Consider the following 16,637-nt stretch of genomic DNA (forward strand, 5'->3'; position numbering starts at 1 on the left):
ATGGGGGTCTCTGCAACAAAATTAAGAAGCATGTCTAAACAAACAACTCCATGCGAATTCTTTAAATTCTGTTAAACTACCCACATCAAACCCTCATCATCACCTGTGCTTTAATTACATCCATAATTTAAATCAAAAAACATAATGTAAAACCCCTCCCTCAAACGCACAAACCCAACCCCCACTTGATTAACCAAATTATCCACAACCTGAAAAAGAATCATAATAAACAAATACAGAAATTAAAGTGCAATTTTACGTTATCCTAATATCATCTCTTAAAGCTGCTGACAATGTCTCCAAAGACCCTGTTATCTAAACCCCGCTACCTGTTAGTGACAACTCTTCCATTATGTCGTATTACTAAAGCTTGTGCAGTTACCTTAGGAGCTACAACCGGCAACCTCATCTGCTCATGCACGTCTTCTCAATGTTTGCATAAACGCATCTTTCCTCAGACTTTTCAAACCGATAATATGAAAGGCTCCCCCAAGTGCTCACTAATTGGTCTTAGTTATTTAAAGTTTGGCTCTAACCCTGTGACCTCCCCCACATAGAATTTCAAATCTTAAGGAAATATACAATGAAAACCCAAGTATCGAAATACAATACCCATCTTAATCATTGTAAACCCCACACAAACAAAAGCCAAACACACTCGTCTGCCCATATGAGGATACGACATAATGGAAGAGTTGGCAAAGGTAGCGGGGTTTAAAGCCACCAAGACAGTATACGCCAGCTGTTAGCACAACAAGATTGTGGCATGGTGCACAGCCAAACAGGTTGATCTCTGCACCCTTTCCAAAGTCCTGTTGTTTATCCTTACCCTAGCCCAGCAGGGATCTGCATTGGGCACCTAAAAGTGTTACTTATCTGGCATCTCTGCTTACCTGCGGCCGCCAAATCAATCTTCCCTCTTCAAGTCCCCTATAGTAAATAGGCTTCTTAAAGGTCTCCAGCACGTTTTTACCAAATCCATTTCTTATTTCTGAAAGGGCCCCTCATTTGGTACTTACTTTTCTGATGTGTGCTCCCTTTGAGCTGCTTCATACCTGCCCTCTTACGCTCCTCACCTTCAACACGGCCTTTCTGTTTGCACTTACATCAGCCCGCAGGGTCAGCAGTGAACTGCAGGCATCGTCATCTCAGCTTCCATATGTGCCTTTATTCCCAGTCAAGCTGATCCTTAGGTCTTGAGTGCCCTTCTTGCCGAAGGTAGTCACCCCTTTTCAGGTAGGCCAGCTCATCACTTTGCATACCTTTCATGATCCGCCTCATCCCTCTCCACCAGCTGGACCCAAAAAGAGAGTTGTTGTTCTAACTTGACCGAACAAAACCTTTCTGGGTGGGTGATCAACTCTTTGTGGTATATGTCGACCCATGAAAGGGAGAGCTGTGCAGAAACAAACCATTTCCCAGATCGTACTCTGCATTAAGATCTGTTACGCAATGGCCAAGAAGCAACCCCCCACCCCCTCCACAAGGCTTATGTGCTCACTCCACCAGAGCAAAGGGTGCGACCACTCCATTAGCATACAAAGTTCTGGTCCTGGACATCTTCCAGGTAGCAACGTAGGACTCACCGCACACATTCACCAAACACTCCTGCCTGGACAGTCAGGTCCATCTGGATGGGCCCTTTGCCTGTTCGGTCCAGCTGGACTTTCTGGTTTAAATCGTGTTTGCAGATGCACCACCGGGAAAGTATTGCTTGGGTATCTATTCTAAGGTAAGGAATCTGAGGCTAGGAGTCTATCAGATAAACAAGTTAGTTCCCTTTGGTAACGCCTCATGTGGTAGAGTACCTAGCCGCAGATTCCTAACTGATCCAACCATCCTCCTTGCTCTACAAATATATTTTAGATGTAAGGGTTGTTTCCCTTTCAGAGCCCTAGTTCCACACATCAGTGGTCAGTGTTTTGATGACTGTGCTTCTGGTGTGAAAAGGCACGAAAATACATTGATGTCAGCACACTAGTGTGGCGCATACATAGGAACCGGGCACATCATTTCCGGCGTGGATGACCACAACTACTGGTAATGCTCATGAAAAATTTCCAGATCCAGTCTGACGCTTGGGGGTAATTCTAAGTAAGGAATCGGTGCCTAGATAGTGTCTATACAAGATAAGATGTTACTGAAGGTATGTTCATGGTACCCTCTCAATCTCTGCACCAATTGCCAAAAAAACTGCATACCTCTCGTTGGTATTTATCCCATCTCCTTGAGTTTTTTTTCCCTTCCCCCCTCAAAATAAATGTAGACATGCCATGGTGTCACGTTTGGCTCCCTTTTCACTCTTAGGTATCCAACATACTGGGACTTGCTGAACCAAACAGAATAAAGGCTACAAAATTCACCATCAGCTTATATGGCGTCTCATACTGTACAGTAATCTCACGAAAATATTGTGAGCATTCCAGATTTTATTAATCCAAGGTAAAGGGTTTGCCAAGATCTGTCTATTCTGCGCCCAATCACAAGATTTCCAGTTTCCACTGAAAAAATAAACTATTTTCCATCACCTGGCCAAAGTTCATTCGATTCCAAATTTGCTGCATTTTGAAGATATAGGTAAGTTTGTAACTTTTTTATTGCCGCATTGTTAAGTGAAGCGATTTTGTGAAATCATTATGCACATTGAATACAGAAAATACATCATACTTGGAGCATGCTGTATAAAAGCCACCCAGTTAAACATAACAGAAATACTAGTATTGTTCCCTATTGATCAACTGAAATCTATTTACGTAGTGTCGAAGCCCCAGATTGGCAATTAGGCGCTGTAGTAGAACATCAATTTTTCATTCTTTTTTTTTTCTATTAGTGAGCACACAACAACACACACACACGACCTCCCCTAATATTCCTAAGTGGCTTCAATACAGGGACATTAAAGGGATACTATACACAATAGTTTTATCTGTTTTTCAAAATATAGTAGGAAGTAGCAGAAAATTACAAAGCCGAGAAATGCAACTTAAAGTTTATTTAAAACGCTAGTAAAAAACACAAAATCTATATCTGTACATTAATTATAAATCTTCACTCCGGATCTGCTCTCAGCCAGACTGTGGTAATCCTTTCTTCAAAAGTGACGTCAAATAACTGCCCAGCTCTTCATCCTTTATGCAAAAATAAAACAAATTGCGTTTAAAAGAAGCTCTTTTTGAAATGTTTGCTCTCGTGTGTTGCTACGCTAAAGGCTTTCCCTTTGTGGTGACTTAAGTCCACTGTGGTGATGCTGAAGTGGGGGCAGTTCCATGTGCTGCAGCTGCACGGAGAGCAAGAGTCCTCATCATAACAGGGGACGTTTAGGTACTGGCGCTGCAGTAAGGGCAGAAAATGTGCTTCAGAAATGGAAGTCTACATGCTGTCACTGTAGTAATGACAGTCACTGTGCTCTCCGTAATGCAAGTGTAGCGTTTGTGTGTCGCTACAGTCAGCGCAGATACTGTGCCATAACTGCTGTAAAGGCAGCTTCAGTGCTGCTTGTTTAGGGTAAGGGCAGCGCCTCCAGGAGCTAGGTTTTAGTCAATATATTTGATGCATTAATGCAAAAATAAAATGTTTTTCCAGGAAAAATATTTAAATAAAAAAACAACATGAAAAGAAGCTAAAGCAGTCATTTACTTTGCACAGTATGGCAGCTCCTAGCTAGGAAATAATGAACAAGCCATTATATACACAAAGGTATAGGAAAGAGTATATCAACTAGGTGTTCTAACGCATGTTAAACCTAAAATGAGAACTTTTTACTTAAACCTTGGGATGCAGAGCATGTTGTGACTGATGAAAACCATTGTATTTTACAGCCACCCTAATGGTCAAACCAGTACCTGAATCCACATAGTGTGCAGTGAGATCACAGAGATTGATAATCCAATAGCAATTGAAGATTTTCATGATCACGACAAAATAATGGTGTGTCCAATATACAATGCAGCCTTCTCAAAACACCCAAATATTCCTAATCTACCTCAGAAACAAATACTTAAATTGACCTGCGCCCTCCCAAATCCTTATCCACGTGTAACAGGCAAAAGTTTGTCGGAGGTAGATCTCATTGGCTCCCATTTATCACCAGCCGATCACAAATCTATCACAGGCGAGTCAGACAAAACAAGCAGGTGGGGCTATTGGACCAAGGATGCTCTCAGAGCCAGGTTTCTGCTAATAATCAAACCCTCATTATTGTTCACACGAAGGCAGAAGGAAGAACTTACCTGGTACGTCCAGGAGACTAGCAGGACCTTGGTGCTTGGGTCGTCTTGGCTTGTTGTTTGAATCAGAATAGACTCCACCATGACAGAACCGTCGGGGAGGTGTTGGACCGAGTGATCCTTCAGGACGCTGGAAGTAAAAACAGAAACGTACATATCTAAGAAGTCTCATTAAGATATCCCTCACAGAGGAAAACCCTGATCAATGGTTAGGTGGGGAGAGCCACAAAGCTGTCAAAGAGCATCAGTGGCTAACGTTTTGTATCAGGTAAAAACAGAGAAAACATTTCTACTCCAATTTTGTTGCTTAGAGCTAAGGAAAAGAAGAAAAGGTTAATTACCTTTAAGCACAGTTCTCCAAGACTGATATCTTTCCCAAGATTCACATGCCTGATGTATGTACTCTGGTCATGCTGGCACTCCCCAGTAAAATTTTATACAAGGCCATATTAAACACGCAGATTTAATATGTACGGTCATTCCCAGTTTCTACTGATGAGTGGTGCATAGGTGATAACAGGGCTTGAAGAGATAAACAAATTGCTCACAGATCTAGCATTTTTATGTGCGTAGATAAGTGTCCCTTTTTAGGTCGAAGCACGACCTGCATTCAATGCGTAAGCATTGATTGCAGTCTGCTTCGACAACTAATGTCACCCGTTTTTGGGAATGTGGACAAGAAATATGCACGAGCGCAGATTGCACCTCGTGGGCGCGCACGGCGCCGTGCCTATCTCCTGCCTCGAAGCTCCACCACCACACACGCATGCGCATACACAGAGACACACAAGCGCCCATGCACGCACCCATACATACAGAGAACCTATCCCCTGCATACACAGCCGCATACACAGAGACACACACACAAGCGCCCATGCACGCATGCACCCATACATACATAGATACCTACATACAGAGAACCCGCCGTCGCATACACACACATGCGCGCGCGCACACACACACACACAGCACACACACAAGCGCACCAAGACCCCCGCCGCCCCACCAGACCCGCCCCACTCACCATGTTCTTCGTTCGTGTCCCTCGGCAGCCATCCGGTCATTCTGAGCAACAGGCGGGTGCCGCGCTGAGACGCAGTCACGCAAATCTTCCGGCGGGCACAGGAGCGCGGGGTAGACTCCCGTCTGCTTCCTGTATTTGTCTGGCCCCGCCCCCATCCCAATAAAGGTTGCCTGGCTTCCTGTTGAAGCCGGGCTGCGGCGTTTCATTATTCTATTTTTCTCCGATTTGTCAAAATTATTTCCAACTTAACTTTACAAAATGTATTGCCCTGTCATGTAAGATGTGATCCTGACTCGTGACTGCAAACAACCAGAGCAACTAATCTTTCAATCGCCAGCAAATTTTCAGTTGCAATTTTGTAATGTGACTGCCCATTAATAGCCCTGCTGCCATTTTGCTGGTATTCTTGCCATTTGATTGAATAATGCTTAATTCTGCTACTTTGTGTGCTTATGATACGTCATTGTACTTCACAGCGTAGGATTCTGCTTGTTTTAGAAGTCAATAACGCAGTCGAGAAATAACTTCCAGAAGAAGGAAGGCTCGCTCGAGCACAAGAAAGTGCACAACCTCGCCTCATGAGATGAGAGCGGGTGGAAATCAGACGTACAGGATGTGTTCGCGTCATGGAGTCGAGCAACAATAAGAATGTTTTCATACGACTGTTTTGCAGGTCCAATTTCATGTACTTGCGGGACGCTTTCATATAAATTCCAGGGTTTTACTTATTCGGGGGTTTGATTTATTTCTGCTGTGCCACATTCAAAACTACTACATGCCATCTTAAAAGCCTGCCTTTTAAACAAGCATTTGCAATGCAATAGGTCTCGCATGTACACGATTTTGAGCTATTGGCATTGTAAATGACAATAATACCTTTTATTTATGTTTTGGTTTTTAAAACATAAATAGAAGGCATTGTCATTTAGAATGCCAACCGCTTAAACTCTCGCAAATGAAAGACCTATTACTTTGTAAATGCTTGATAAAATACTACAGTCGGGTGAACAGGTTGTGTTTAGAAAGCGCTCTGCATGCATTTGCAGGGTCTCACTGTGATTGATGGCTGTTATAAGGAGGCCAGGAATAGGGCGGACACTGAAGGCAGTATCCTTTTTGGAAATGAACTAACAGGATGGATTCCTGTTTTGCTTTTTAAGCTGAGCTCGAGTCGGGGTACTACACGGGTGGACGGCGCCCCCCCACTTATTTTACCAGGAGCTCGATTACTGAAGAAAATGGAGCCACACATTCATTCTTTGGCCTCTCTGGGGCGAGATCGGAGCTCATTCAGAACACTGCTCACGAGCTAGCTTCTCTGATTCAATCGCATCTAAGGGGTGAGCGAGGGGAGGCAATGAGTCTGATGGTGCAAGCCACCTTCGTGACATCACTTCCTGTCGTGACGTCTGCGCCCCCCCCTCAACCCCCCCCCCCCCAACTTCTTTTGTTAGGACTTGTGCCCTGTTTTTAAGTACCAATGAAAATGTTTCCTAAAAACGTATTCCATGTTGGTAAAAAAAAAAAGAAAATCAAAACAGCAATCCTTCCTGTTAGTTTATTTTAAAAATACCCCCGTAGGGCAAATGCGTTGTTTAGAAAGCACATTGAATGCATGAAATGCATTTGTGGGGGCTCACTGTGGTTGATGGCCGGTATAACGAGGCCAGGAATAATATATTTTGCATCTGCTATATTGTTTATTAATGGAAAGTCACCTACTTGGCTCAGTCAGCTTATGTTCAATGCGGCTGGGAAACATTATTCGGAGCACCGTGGTGTCTTCCGATGCAGCAGGGGAGACACTTTTGTTTTTTTGTAATGCGTGGGACGGTCTTGTTTATGACTCATATGCGGCTGGGTAACGTCGTCTGTAGCAGTGTTGCCTCTTCCGGTGCAGCAGGGGTAGAATGACGAAGTTGGAGGAAATAAGGCAAGCACCATGACCCTCCCACCTGATTCTGAATGGTTAGCATGTAGGATCACTGCCATATCGGTAGGTGCTCTTAGTCATTTTCTTACTGAAAAGTAAAGGTCAATGCAGGCGTTTATTTTTTATTCTATAAAATGACAATAATGATGTGCACACATTTAAAGAGGCTCCTCCCAAATTTCAGTAATTAACAACTTTGCTTGCGTTGCCTCACACTGAGGGGCCGAGTGCAGTGGATGTGCCAACGATAGAAGTGAGTGCAGACGGGGTGGATGTGCCGATGGAAGTTAGTTAATTAGCAGCACTAAAGAAACTCCCATAGGGTGAACACGACATTTAAAAACACGGGCAGAAAGACACAGGTAGAAAGCAACAATTAACAAGCAAACAAATCCCCCCCCCTCACTTACCTAACGCTGGAACAGCACACCGCAAGTCGGCCTCGAGCGCGCCTCAGAAGAGACGCGGGAGGACAGGAGCGTGACGCGCGTGAACGTGCAGGCTGACGTTCCCGCGCGTTCACGGACCTGAGTCGGCGCGTTCACAGGTCTAGAGCTGCTCGTTCACAGCTCTCACTCCCTTGGCAGGGAGGATAGTGACTATAGAACTCGCTGGCGGGAGCGCTTCGCGCTCCAACGCCAGGCGAGCCCTAAAAACTTACAAAAAGAAGAATTGAGAATAGGGCAGAGATCGGGTAATTTGTTCTATCTTTTCTTGGCATCTTACTTGGCAAGCTAAAACTGTGTTGCCTGGTGGAATATTTCTGTTTGTTTCACATGAATAATTTGTTATACTCCACGTGTTTTCTATTACAGAACTTGGCTTTTCTCAACCTGAAACCTTTTCCATATTTAGAACGTAATGGGTGCAGAGCAGCTGGTGACCCCCACTACATAGGTACTTACGGCCACCACAGTGAGGGTGCTCTAGTCCTACAATTGTTCACTACATTCCTGAATCCGATTCCAAATAAAACTTCTATTTTATGATCCAAAAACTGTGACATTTTAGTCTTTAATCTACCCTATCAATGAGATGCTTCTGACTAACACACACTGCACCCTCACACACACTGCACACACTCCACCCTCACACACACTGCACACACTGCACTCACACACACTGCACCCACACACACACACTGCACTCACACACACTGCACCCACACACACTGCACTCACACACACTGCACCCTCACACAAACTGACACACTGCACCCTCACACACACTGCACACACACACTGCACCCTCACACACACTGCACACACACACTGCACCCTCGCACACAAAGCACACATTCCAACCTCACACACACACTGCCCACTCTGCACCCTCACACTCGGCGCACCCTCACACTCTGCACCCTCACACACTCTACAATGGAACATACACTCCAAATACCACTCAGTGCCACATAATTACACCCCACATAATTACACTGCACTCAATGCAACACACACTCCACCCAATACCACTCAGTGCCACATAATTATATGCTACATAATTACACTGCACTCAATGCAACATACAGTCCAAACAATACCACTCAGTGCCACATAATTACACGCCACACAATTACAATCCACGGAATACAACATACACTCCACACAACACCACTCAGAGCCACATAATTATATGCTACATAATTACACTGCGCTCAACGCAACATACTCTCCAAATACCACTCAGTGCCACATAATTACACTGCACTCAATACAACATACACTGCAAATACCACTCAATGCCACATAATTACACGCCACATAATTACACGACACTCAATGCAACATACACCCCAAATACCACTCAGTAACACATAATTACACGCCACATAATTACACTCTACTGAATGCAACCCACATTACAAATGCTATAGGTTTCACATTTGCAAAATTTAAAACTATTGGCATTGTAAATGACAAAGCTATTAATTTCGCTATTTTCAAAACCAACACATAAATAAAAAATGTGTCATTTACAATACCAATAGCTCAAACTTTCCTAATGCGAGACCTATTGCATTGCAAATGCTTGTTTACATGGTCACCTCCACTTTTTGCCTGGTACCTGATGATGCAATTTTGACAGAAGTGTACTGAGTTACTGCTATCCAGGTTCCCAGTGCCAGATCTCTTTCCCTAAAAACTGTACAATTGCTCCCCCAATTGGCCATACCTTTAACACCCCTGTAAGACCCTAGTAAATGGTACCTCGAGTACCCAGGGCATGGGTATTAAAGAGGGTGCTAGGGGCTGTAGCATGTATTGTGCCACCCTAAGGGACCACTCACCTAACTCATGCAGGCTGTGTGTCTTGGTGCAGATTAAAGTGAAAACACAACATGGAACACATCCCTGTGTGCCATGCCTGCAGACACTGCATGCAGTACAGGTAAGACACCCCTACAGCATGCCTTACAGTCCTAAGGCAGGGTGCACTATATTACATGTGTGGGCATATCTGCATGACCAAATATGCCCCTGTGATGTCTAAGATACTTAGATATCACAAGTGAACAGGGAAGCCAATTTAAGTTCAAGTGCCGGACACTGGTAAAAACTGGTTCCCCAGCTACATGGCGTTTTTTCCCCTGAAATCTATGGTGTAGGGTATAAAGCACCTTGCATTAATAAACCCACACGGATTCCAGTAGTGGATACATTAATACATGCACCCAGAGGGCACCTTAAAGTGGCCCTCTGAAAACCTACCCGCTTCTAGTGTGCTGGCTGACTGGTGTCGACCAGCCTGCCACCCCGGACAGGCTTCGAACCACCTGTAGGTGAGAGCCTAAGCTCTTTAAGGGCAGAAACAAAGCCAGCTCTGGCCAGAGGTGTTGTCACCTCCTCCAAGCAGGAAGGCTAAGTAATCAGCATATCAAGGCAGGAGGGTTCAAAGGCCTGTCTCGCCTTTGATGTGTGACCAGGGCGTCCCCAGACAGGAGAAATGCCAACCCCCTTCCCTGAGCCCATTTGGCACCAGGATAGGCAGAAAATAAGTTATGCAGGAAGACGTAGTGCACTACCAGGCCAGTCACACCACTAAGGTGAGCTGCCTGATGTGCCCCCCGTTAGAAATATTCCGCCACCTTGGTGATGGCAGAATTAGGAACTCTGGGACAGGGTTATACCCATTTCCCACAGGAAGAGGTCATATAGGGGGTGTAGTGACCCCAAGGATAAATAGCTCATTGGCTACCATGCTTCACTACCCTGAATCCCCATAAACCAAGTATTTAGGGGAGCCCATGACACCAGGAAAAGCACATTCTGATGACCTAAGAAGAAGAAGGACATAGAAGAGCAAGAAGGAAGAAGCAGCAACTGACTTTACACCAACACTGTAGGCCTGCCGTTTTCCCCGACAACTGCACCAAAGACGACTCGTTCTGCAGCTGCTCTGCCTCCAAAAGCGTGGGAGGACTGCCAGCATTTCAAGGCGCAACTAGCATCTCCAGTGGAGTAGCAGAGCTACTTCCCTGCATCCTGCAAGCACCCAAGAAGTACCAAGAGGACTCCGGACCGCGAAAACCAGACATTGGAAAGCACCACTGCACCTGTGCCCTCAGTCCAAGTTGAAGTAGAAAAATGGTGCCAACAAGGTCCTGAGATCCTCTAGAGTCGAACCCCATCTTATGTCTGCCCAGACTGAACTTTCATTTGCCACCTGTATGCCTCCCTCAACCAAGAATGTCTCCTGCAGCAAGGACTCAAAGCCTAAAGAGCCCTACAGCCCAGAGGGAAGCGGACCAACTGTGTCCCTTCGTGCCTAAGCATTTCAAAGACCGAGTCCCCCTGTGGGTTCAAATGGTCTGACCACCCCCCAGTCTCAGCTTGTAGGCTCTTTTCCCCCTGGAATGCTTCCCATTGAAACCAACGGGGCACCCAATGTCGAAAATCACCTCTGCACCTGGATGCCCCTAAGCCTCCTGAGGTGACCTACTGGTGCTACCTTGGACCTTGCCCGTAACTTACCAAAACTCCAGAAGTTTGGTACTGTAAGTCACTCCTAAGTAACCGTAAGCAGTATATGTGTTTTTACCCATAGGATAACATTACTGCATTAAAGACAATAAAAGTATATTGAACTGTTTTTTTCAAACTGCTATTTTAAAAAGAACTTACCAATAAAGATGTTCTTGGCGTCAAAAATGATACAAAGATACAGATTATTTTACTATATCGATGGGGATGTCCTTATTGAGCGTGGGTGTATCATTTATTGAGTGTGTGTAATGAACAACAAATGCCTAACAGTTCTCTTTGTTAAGCCTAAGGCTGCTCTACCACACTATCACCTTGGGATTGTTAAGGCAAACCCTGTCCACTGATAAGAGATACCTGGGCAATATGAATCTTATTGCTTTATTATATAAAGAGCCAGGTTCCTACAATGTTTAATTGTGGAAATCAGCGCAGCAGAGTTGAGTATCATTAAAGAGGGTTTTTGCCCAGGAAAGGAGAGACACATTTGAAATATTAGCCATCAAGAGAGAGAGAGAGAGATTGTCTTAAAGCAGCTGTAGCTCTCCCTGTACTGTCCCAGTGGCTCTGATCTGTCACCTCTGACAATCCAAGACTTTCCAGCATCAGCCTCATATGCAATCAACAATGTGGAACCAGTGGGATACGTCCCTCAATAAGGAACTGAATTACCTTACAGTATACAATAATTTTCTTTTCATGATTGTAGCTAAGGCAATTAGTTTGAGCTGCACTGGCTAATTAGGAGGCAGCAAAGAATAGTGACACCGACGGCAATAAATGGTACGCAACTGGTGGGCTCCAAGCTCTTTACTGTAAACAATAGCCTTTTAAGCGAAAGCACATGTGCTGTCGCTGTCTCGACCTAATAAAAACATCTGAGATAAATAGGCTACCAATACACACACTATAAATAATTAAAAGAAGGAAAATACAACAAAGAACAATGTATACCTCCTAGTAAATATTCATACTTAACCCCTTGCAAGCGTCGGACTGCCCCTGGCCGTCCGATGTTACAGTGGGACAGTGGGGTTGTACGGAGGACCGGCAGAGGCCGTCCGAACCCCGCCCACTCATAATTTCCCCAGCACCGCAGCGGAATGTGCCAGTAATCAGTAATAAATGGCTGAGGTAAATATTTTTGCCCCCTATCAATAATACATACTTTATTCCTTAATGCAGCAGACTCACATTTAGACACTGCTAATGTGATCTAGGGTGTATTTACCATCTGTAAATTCTTGAAAGCTGGTCTACATGTACGCAGACCCAGAGGCAGTGAAATTGGTTATAAAAACGTCTTTGTAGAAGGATTCTAAAAAACGTACAAAAACAAAGAAAATGCTTCTGTGTTGCAATGGAGATATCCCAGGGGCATAAACAGACAGCCCCTGCCATTCTAGCCATTGGGAAACTCAACATTTCAAGTAACTTAACAGGTTTCTTTTATAGGAATTTGGGACCGGCTTAAGTACTGCTCTAGGCCAAAGTTTATTTTAAGCAGGAAGTGGGGTTTCACCAAGGGCATTAGCAGTTCCACTAACTCTACTCTGAAGTCACTATCTAGGTAAATAAGGCAGCAACTTTCCCTGATAGGAAGACCGTATGTTATTGGAATAAATATACAACGGATAACAGCCAATCCTTCCCAGTCCAGCCTTGATATAGTGTAACCAGGGAATGGCACAGAGAGAATTCATATGAAGTGTTTCAAACATGATGGACCTTCCCATATCAGCTAACAGATTCAACCAAACTGACACCCATAGATTCAGCTATGCACATCTGTTTAATCTTCCAGACAGGTTACTGCAAGTTTCTGATGTGTTTGTGGACTCGGATAAACCCAATACTTAATGCTGAAACTCATTTTGTTCTTCGTTAAGTTGGTTACTACCAGAGTGGGTCCAGGTCCATATTATTAGCCACACTCCTGGTTCAATAAATCCACAAAAATGGATGAACCGTGCCAACACCCCTGCATTCTTCCAAATGAAGAAACAGTAGCATTACTTTTCCCCACGGTTACATCTCCATTTAGTGTCTGATTAATATAATTTAATTCAAAGCAAAAAAAAACCTCACAAATTGTGGAAGAAAGAACCTCTTTGAAGCAAGTTGCCATCTCCTTAAAATATTTTGTTTTTAGGTTCTTAGGCCAGTATACATAAAGGACAAGTTACTTACCCCCGGTAATGCTCTATCTGGTTGATACACTATCTAACTGAAGATTCTTTGCCTTTAGAGGATTCTATTACAGGACCGGAGGCTTTGGATTATGCTTCTCTTTCTTATATTTGCTACTCACAGCAGCCAATGAAAAACGTTTTGTATGCAAATAAAAACTACATTTCCCATGATGCTTGTACAAACATCACATCCTGTATAGCCCCATAAGAGCTGCTGTACCCAGTGTCTCCCCCTCTTTCTTTGCTGCTCACACAGACAGTTAAGTGCTCACAACATTGTACCATGATTGATGTCTTAATTGGCTGTTGGATTGCCTTTGATGTTATTGCCTATATGTTTGCGCTCATGTCGCGCTATTTGAACGCTTTGCGCTTATGTCGCGCTGTGTCAAAGTTGCTCGGCAGCTTTTGTAGCGGTGTATTTGCTGCTTGTGACAGGGAGGTGTTTTTGATGCTGACCGTGTCTTTTGTAAACTTGGAGCAGTGCTCGCGGGCGCCATTGGTTGTTTTGTGTTCATGCGGAGCGGCTCACGCTGGGAGCGGCGTACTCCAGGGAAGCTTTTGCTTCGTTGACAGTTCGGCCTCTCCGGCCGAGTTTTCCGTTCCCCGAGGGCCTGCGGGCATGGCGGGGTTTGTCGAGGGGGCGGCGTATGAATGTTGAGCCTCCTCCCGCAGCGAGTCTGTGGTTTCCTCAGTTGGCCCGTTCGGGCGCGGATTCTGTCCCTGTTGGACGCTGAGCATTGCAGCTTCATGGCTCCCTTCGTAGAGGCAGGCGCGCGTCGCCTTGTTGTCTCCTGGGACTGTGAGTGCGGCGGTGTAGCCGCTATGCGGGTGGCCTTATCAGGCGTCCTGTACTTCCGCTGATTTTCCAGGGCCGTGCTGCCCTGCAGGGGTCTTCAGGCCTCATTAGCTTCGCCATGATTGGTCTACACGTGGCCTCGGGGCAAGGCTGTTGCCTCTTACCTCCATGGTGCAGGGTTCGATCCCAGGTGCCTCCACTTCATGTTTTTACAATTGCCACATGATATTTAATTTTTATAATTTCTATTTTCGTACTTTTATTACTATTTAAGTTTATTACTCTCCTGGTGCATGTTTTCATTATTTATACTGGAAGACAGTAGTGCGCTTGGTAGCGTTTTTTATTTCACCCACCAATACAATTTCAGATCGCTCCTGCAGGAGTGGTGGGGTCGCTCTGCTCTTGTCGGCGACATTAAACCTCGTGGGAGGCCTGACACGGCCACAAACTGATTCAAACGCTCCCTCCGGAGCTGAAATGCGGCGCTGGCATGGCGCCATGATGAAATGGGTACCGATAGTTTTTGTCTAGAATTTTAACTCCTAGATTAGGTTCCAACGATGCGGTTTCCACATTGCAATAGTCTTTCCTGTCACTTCCATAGGGTTGGTTGAATTGTTGCGCGGTCTCGGGCTTTCTCCGCCAAAGGCTTTCCCTAGTAGCCACGTGCGGTTATGGAGTCATAACGCTCCGGTGTGCGTAACCCACTTGGGCACAATTTTGGGCTTAATTTTGGGCACTTTGGCCTACGCACGTCGCATGCGTCCCCTGTTTGTTTTGTTTCGAGGTCTCAGTGCCTCCTGCTTTACCTGAGCAGAGTGCCTGGTAGCCTCCAGGCTTTAACAATAGGCTGGCCCTCGGAGTGCGCACACGCTCCTTGTATTTTACAATGACTCCGACGCCCTCTGGGCTGGTATAATGACTACAGCTTTGCTGAGGAGCCGCTACATTATTCATTCTCTGTTTTAGTGTGCACAGGGTTGGCTCCCCCTCTACTCCTCCATTGCGCTGTGCTTTGCACTACCATGTATATTAAATACGGATATCCCTTGAGGGTGATGGTGGGATATGTGTGTATATATATATATATATATATATATATATATATATATATATATATATATATTATATTGGAGGATGACAACTACTGATAGGAGCGCAAGAGCCTCCTGGACTAATTATGTTGACACCCAGGTTCTTCCCGTTCTTGTGTGATCAACAGGGCCTAGAGTATGACGTTACCTAACTAAGGGTGACAGGGCTTGATTGACGCCCATTTTTCGTTCTGCTACCACAAATCCTTGCGCATGATTTTTTATTTCTTTTCTTTATTATTTCATTTATTATTTTCGTTTCGTTTTTCCTTTTCGCCAACACGTAAGGCAGACGCGCGCGTGTGACGGGATTTAGCCTAGGGCGTTGCGACCCCCCCCCCTTTTTTTGGGTATAGCTGGGGAATTGCCCGACGACGTCGCCAGACTTCTTTTTTTCTGGTCATCTCTGAAAGGGATTCCCAGACTCGACAGGCTGCAAATCTAGGTCGTAGTCAGCCACGATCGGCGATAGGGGTCGGTATGACGCCTTTGCGCCAGATCGCCGAGTGGCGCATAGCTTTTCATATGGTTGGACACCAGCACACAGATCCAGGTAGGCCTTTTGCGTCAGGTCCCAATGGGACAGATTTATTATCGTCGAGTGTATAAAGGGTAGACGTTTTTTTGCTTGTGGTCACATTCATACTAGTTGGTCTTCTTTTTCCATCGTTTTCCGCAGCTTCTGGCATATAGCGTTCAGGAGTGAGTCTGGTGATCGCCTCCTTCCCTGCAATGGCAGTTGTTCCGGTGGCGGTTCTAATGGATGAGGCGAGGTATAGGTTGTCCCAAGCTCTCAGCTCTCTAGTGCCGAGTTGATTTACCTTTCAAATTAACTGGATACATATATGTATGGATGGGTCTATCTTAACAGGCCTTGGCCTAACGTTTCCGGACATCGGATTGATGTGCTGGATTAGCCCGGTTATTACCTTCATGCATTTGTGGCTCTTAGTTTAGGTTCCCGGCTTATCTCCTTCCTACGCGACTCAGTGGTGGTATGACCCAATTTACATTGCGAGGATGAATTTCCGATGGTATCAGTGCCAGCGTTCCCTTTATAGGGGTGCCATGGTAACGGTGTGTTGGACATCGTCAGTCCAATTATTGTTTCCGATCCTTCAGTTATTCGGGCTCTTTATCGGGCACGCCCCGGGAGGCTTACTGTTCAGCATCGCAATATCTCGACGGCGAGATCGATCAGCGGATATGGGCATATAGATCACCTTCTTAAGTGGTCTTGTTCCAGGACTCCGGCCATTCTGCCAAAACTGTCATATTTAGGTTGTTGCGGTATACCTCCTTAGCCTTCATGACGGTAAAGGATTGTTCCATCCGGTTCTTTGTATTTTCGGCGACTGAGTCGCAACTTTCGTGCAGGGTGGA

The 16,637-nt window shown here is 45.1% G+C and overlaps 1 protein-coding gene across 1 annotated transcript in view; it reads right to left on the minus strand.

Annotated features, from left to right (window-relative positions):
* Nucleotides 1-2,977: 2,977 nt before the first annotated feature.
* Nucleotides 2,978-16,637, minus strand: part of INTS11 (integrator complex subunit 11) — a 255,809-nt gene continuing 242,149 nt past the window's right edge. Inside the window, exons 17-18 of the mRNA XM_078642382.1 lie at nt 4,230-4,356; nt 2,978-3,128 (exon numbers count right to left, since the gene is read on the minus strand). Coding sequence (XP_078498508.1) covers nt 3,066-3,128; nt 4,230-4,356 — 190 coding nt within the window. The 3' untranslated portion in view covers nt 2,978-3,065. The remainder of the gene's footprint in view (nt 3,129-4,229; nt 4,357-16,637) is intronic.

This window comes from Lissotriton helveticus, chromosome 5_1 (genome assembly GCF_964261635.1).
Source record: "Lissotriton helveticus chromosome 5_1, aLisHel1.1, whole genome shotgun sequence".
Classification (NCBI taxonomy): domain Eukaryota; kingdom Metazoa; phylum Chordata; class Amphibia; order Caudata; family Salamandridae; genus Lissotriton; species Lissotriton helveticus.